We start from the raw sequence: 6000 nt of genomic DNA, 5'->3' as shown, positions 1-6000 counted from the left end.
CCCAATAAAGCCATATTTCCACAAGCTTGTCCATTCGCAGCACTTCCTGGTCAACTCTAATCTTTTAATGGACGACGGTCTCACAGAAGAAGTTGTAGCTGTCAGTGAAGGGTGTTTCAGTTCTGAAAAACACGCACACAAACATAAACCATGTGAGAACTGTTTCATCCATATCATATTTACATAATCTTCCAATCCAAATTATATAGGCTTGTCTATTCTGCCATTTTTTCCTGAATAAAATTATCAAATAGGTTTTTGGAACTACGGTTAAACAGACTAAATACTATGTTATTTGTCAATCTAAACTTTTTGCTCAAAGTTAACAATCTAACATCATAATAATGACCGCTACAGCCCAGAACTCACATTGCAAGTCTTAACTTCATATGTGATCTGACCAGAAGCCCACAACTCCCATAGTTATTCACAACAAAAGGCGTGTGTGTGGCTTACCTGTAGTGAATGTCGTTAAAAATCCCAGTCGACGCATTTTCAGCAAGATCCTTCGACGGAGCCTGGGAAGAAAGCCATTGTCTGACGCAACCACGTGGGCTCTGCACGTTTTTTCCAAATTCCTGCCCTTTTTCGCCCTTGGACAGTTGAGAGATGCATATAGCGTCGTTTCGATGCCTTTTGACTAAATTCCGAATGCGGTTTTCTTATCTTTGGTTCATCTTCGCTCGTGTCGTAGCTTGGCACGGTCGCCGCCATATTGTTTGTTTATCGAAGCGCATAGCAACAGTCCTCGTCTCCTATTGGTGCACGTGACCTAAAATGGCTTCACACACTGACGATACGACTCCGCCGTATCAATATCACTGCGCCACGGGGGAAAAAAAGACCGACACGAAAACGCTAATTACTAAAAACAGACTGGAAACCGTGAGTAGAACTTTTTTTTTGGTAGTAATTAGCAACGTATGTAAATTACAATGCAGAGATCATGTAGATCCATTTCAGTGGAACGAAATCCATTTTCTAAGCACTTTTTCCATGGTGCCAATACAGCCTAAGATCTCAGCTACTAGTTTAACCAGGTTGCATTATTTTATTGCAATGTTTTTCCTTATTCAGATTTGTTTCAAGACTACAGCTACAGTTAGACTTCACTTTGATGGTTAATGCAGTTATTGCAATTTTGTTGTTTTATCACAATAGATTGCTTTATTTACATTTCAAAAACCAGAAGCCATTCATTTGTGAATGTGATTGCACTTTAATTGACATATTTAAATGTTCAGATATTAAGATTTGAATGAGGCAAAATAACATGCTTTTTCTCTCAAATATATTGTTGTATGTTGTATGTACTGTAATGATTTTCTGTATAAAAATTAATTTGGTGTCCCCCCCCCCCCCCCCCCCCCCACACACACACACACAGACACGCGCGTTCACAGCCGGTGCTCTATCAAATTTTTCAACCTGATAATGTTTTGCTCCCGAAGCTTTTGTGGTGGGGAATAAGCACTCTTTTACATTCAGTTGGACTCTCAATGCTATCCAAAGGTGCTAAATAAACAAGTTACACCATAAACAAACACGTGCATCATGAATAAGATATAAATAAATGCTTAAAGCCACGGAGAAGACGTTAAAAGTGAGAGCGCCGCGCAATTGAGTTGTGTGCAGCCACATGGCAGGATGTGTCTGAGAACTTTTCTACATGTCCGTCCATGATCAAACGTGAGTAAATGTTCCTTTCTTTATCGAAAGTTTGTAGTGTTTACTTTGGAACCGCTACATTCGTGACCAATTTTAACATTACGTGCATTGGCAGAACCGTTTATTTTTTGCATTCCTGGATAGTTATGAGATGATTTAGAAGTTTGTATTTCTTGTGCATGTTAATGTAATTTGTGTTCAAATATTGCAATTTAGATTTGCTTATAAAATCCAGACACTTATTCTGGAAGTTTTCAAAATGTTTAGTAATTTTTGAAAACAAAGGTTTGAATCGAACGGTGTACCACCTAAACCAATAAATACTGTCTGCACCGCAAAACCCCACCTCCTTAAAACTGGACAAAAACAAGTAAAAAAAAAAACCTTCCCATGTTTTCAGTGTAAACCTAATAGAAATAAGTAAAATTATCTGTCAGTGCTTCAGGTAAAATTTACTCAGATTTCTTGAAATAAGCTTATTTTCAGCTAGGTATTTTTCTAAACAGACTTATTTTAATCAAAAAATTTGTATATTCAATAATAATGAAAAAAAAAAACTTAAAAACATAACTCAAGAAGAGATATTGTTCAAAACATTATTTGAAAGCATTTTTCTTGATCTAGATGAAAAATGACCGTCTTTAAGGTGTACGGCCTTAATAAGAACAAATACTGTAGTAATATTTACTTAAAATAAGTGGAAGAAACCGACACATTAATCTGTTAACTAGTCTGTAACACTCAAAACAAGATGGAGAAAATTATTTGACTAGATATGAAAAAATTAGGGCTGTCAAAATTATCGCGTTAACGAGCGGTAATTAATTTTTTTAATTAATCCCGTTAAAATATTTTACGCAATTAACGCACAAATGCCCTGCTCAAACAGATTAAAATGACAGCAGAGTGAAAGCTGTACTTGTTGTGTTTTTCGGAGTTTTGCCGCCCTCTGCTGGCGCTTGAGTGCGACTGATTTTATAGGCTTCAGCACCCATGAGCATTGTGTAAGTAATTATTGACATCAACAATGGCGGGCTACTAGTTTATTTTTTGATAGAAATTTTTACAAATTTTATTAAAACGAAAACATGAAGAGGGGTTTTAATATAAAATTTCTATAACTTGTACTAAAATGTATCTTTTAAGAACTACAAGTCTTTCTATCCATGGATCGCTTTAACAGAATGTTAATAATGGTATTGCCATCTTGTTGATTTATTGTTATAATAAAGAAATACAGTACTTATGTACTGTATGTTGAATGTATATATCCATCTTGTGTCTTATCTTTCCATTCCAACAATAATTTACAGAAAAATATGGCATATTTAATAGTTGGTTTGAATTGCGATTAATTGCGATTAACTAATTTTTAAGCTGTAATTAACTCGATTAAAAATTTTAATCGTTTGACACCCCTTGAAAAAATATCAGATGAACACGTTATAAATTTGCAATTTGAAAGTTAGTATAATACAGATTTTGCATTAATCATTTAGCCTATCAATTAATTAGGTTCATATTGGTGAGAAATGTAGCCCTGACCACCGTTTACCAAATCAGTTTTTATTAATGTCCCGTCCCCAGCAAAAACATGCAGGTTATGCCGTTATATCGTCCCTACCAATATTGACACCAACCCCTTGGCACTATGTATGAAAAACGCCAAACAAGAAAGTCATGCTATATTTTCAATATAGCGTAGCTTGTTCAGGGTGTTTTTGTGTTTCGTAGAACTTTGGTACAGCCAGTGTAATGCTCTTTTTAAGACACTTAAGCCAACGAAGCTGGAGTTTTTAGTTATGCGTCCCGCCACATTCTTTTTCCTTCTGAAGGTGCGCTCTGCGCATGAGGGCTTCAGCCACAGAGGTCGCTGTACTCATTTTTATTTTTCATGAGGTATGTGTGCTCCCTTCATTTTGTACTGTGTATTTTTATTAATGTAATTGTTCAAATGTTCATGTTTAAAAAATCTGAAATAACTGTTGACAGTCAGGGGAGGGGGGCGACATTCTGTTTGTTGGATATTGTATTTGTTTTGAAGCTGTGCACAGTAAAATGTTATTTTTGGAGTTGTTACAGAGACTGGACTGCTGAGAGACAGGTGCGCATGAGGGCTTCAGCCCAAAAGGTCGCTGTACTCATTTTTATTTTTCTTCAGATGGCTGAGAGTCAATAAAACTCATTCCGGCTGGCAACAGAGCGGCCTCCTTGTGTCAACATTTGACCACACAAGAAAACACAACGCGCGAGACCGGGCTACACACGGATGGTGCTATATCACCATAAATCATAATCATCTTCTGAAATGAGAAGAAACAATTACTACAAAATACTGTATAAGTAAACATGACTTCTTGTTTAACCCTTTATAGAGCAAGTCGCTACCTTTGGTATTTAAAAAAAAAAAACCTAGTCAATATGAGCAATTATTGTTATATGTATATTTTTCATTACGAATCATTGTATTTAAAAAAAAAAAAAAAAAAATTTAATAATTATGAAAAAATATACAATATGCTCTGTTTATTAAAAAAAAAAAAAAAAAAAAATTAAAAATGGAGTGCCCTTTAAGGGTTAGTCATAATTCGTGTATGAAAGGGCTAAAATGTAACTGTAAGGCCTAATTATAGAGTGCCTTGGAGAACGCAAACATTTGGCATATCCTATTAGTTCATCTTCTTGTACTGAAAACCTAAATGACAAGCAATCGTTTTGTGACCTCAATTATACCCATGCGCATAAACAGTGATAGGACAAATGTGCATGTGATTATGGGTATTAATGACATCACAGGGAAGGGCAATTTGGAAAATTCACATTTGATTGGCTAAAATAGTACGAGCATTGATAATATATTTGCCTGCTCTCATGATAATCGCTTACTGGAAATACTGGCTTGTATGTTTTTCTCTACCAGAACCCATAAGATTTTTGGTTCTTTTTTTCCAATTCATCAAACAAGATTCTTTTCTTAAATTGACATAATAATTATGTCAATCATGACCTTTATTATAAAGGTGTTGTCTTTCCCTAATGTTTTGCAAAACGAAGTTTTGCTTGAGTAAATCAAAAATTTTTTTTTTTTTAAAAAGGGAAAATCTTAAATTTACCGCTCATCAATTAACTTGGCTCCAAACACCAAACTAGATTAGTCACACATATACCAGAAAATAATAACTAAGACACACAGCATGTTTTCAATAGAGGCTGAAGGTCTGTTGTGGCTCATGTTGTTGGGGGTATAATGTTAACACTCTTTGTTCATCTGATCCTCTGCTATTTGTGGGCAGATCACAATTAAATTTGGTAGGTCTATTCGCGATGTATATGTATCGGTCCTCAGATTTTTATTGATTAATTTTTTAATCAGGGCTGTGTAATTAATTGCGGACATATTATTGCCTGTAGGTTACGGATTAGCCAGTAGAGGGCACAAACGTTTAGCATCGTATTCAGCTGGTCATAGCACATTAGTGCTCGTTTTACTTGAAATGGGGACATTTTTACACATATATTTAAAAAAAACAGATACATGCAGTATTCAAACACTACTTCAATTGCTATAGCAAAAAAAAAAAAAAAAAAGACCCATGTCCTCCAAAAGACTACCATAGTCCAAGATGGCGGGCGTCAGTCAGGTGAAGACACGAGCATCTTATGATCCTTTCTGCTTCTTGTCGCACCTATATGTTGGAGACAGAGGAAGAAGACGATATGGTAAGCAGAGACCTCCAAGAAGATTATTTACTTCATTTTCCCAAATTCAAATATTATGACAGACATCAAGATACAGGATGTTACTTGTTACTTTATTAAATATGTCAATACATATTTTTAAGTAACACCTTTGTTGTGACTTGGTGATACACGTGGGTGAAGTTGGGAGTTCAATTCAACAATACATTCTTTGCTTGTTGAGGAGTTACAACAAAGGCGGAAATAGTGTAACAAGCCACGCTCCTGCTTTATATTCTTGTATATTTATAAAAATTAAATCAAGTACAAATTCATAGGTACAAATTCCCACAGCAGCATTTGACATAGACATACAAAGATCAACTAGACGGTGGTGTTTGTTCATTTGCTTTCATGTTAGCATTTTCCAAGCTCTACAAATCATGTATTTTTTTTTTCTTTAATCAGAATTCAACATAATCCAAGTTGGTGCCTCTTTCGCTCCATTATCGCAGTTTCAGTAGTTCAAAACACAGGCCTGTTAACATGCTGCTTGTACAGACCTAACTGCAGTCTGACTTGTCAGTAACTCCAAACTGGTGACAAGTTTCTATATTTAGCCACTTTAAAAAAATTTCTCTACAATTTTTTTTT

At 35.3% G+C, this 6000-nt stretch overlaps 1 protein-coding gene across 2 annotated transcripts in view; it reads right to left on the bottom strand.

Annotated features, from left to right (window-relative positions):
• Positions 1-5122: 5122 nt before the first annotated feature.
• slc35a2 (solute carrier family 35 member 2) overlaps positions 5123-6000 on the bottom strand; it is a 29916-nt gene continuing 29038 nt past the window's right edge. For both annotated transcript variants that reach the window (XM_057829620.1, XM_057829621.1), the window contains one exon: positions 5123-5354. In XM_057829620.1, the coding sequence (XP_057685603.1) occupies positions 5327-5354 (28 nt within the window). In that variant the 3' untranslated portion in view covers positions 5123-5326. The remainder of the gene's footprint in view (positions 5355-6000) is intronic.

This window comes from Corythoichthys intestinalis, chromosome 2 (assembly GCF_030265065.1).
Source record: "Corythoichthys intestinalis isolate RoL2023-P3 chromosome 2, ASM3026506v1, whole genome shotgun sequence".
Taxonomy (NCBI): Eukaryota; Metazoa; Chordata; class Actinopteri; order Syngnathiformes; family Syngnathidae; genus Corythoichthys; species Corythoichthys intestinalis.
The sequence above is the reverse complement of the archived record's forward strand: the minus strand, read 5'-3'. Positions and strand labels throughout refer to the sequence as shown.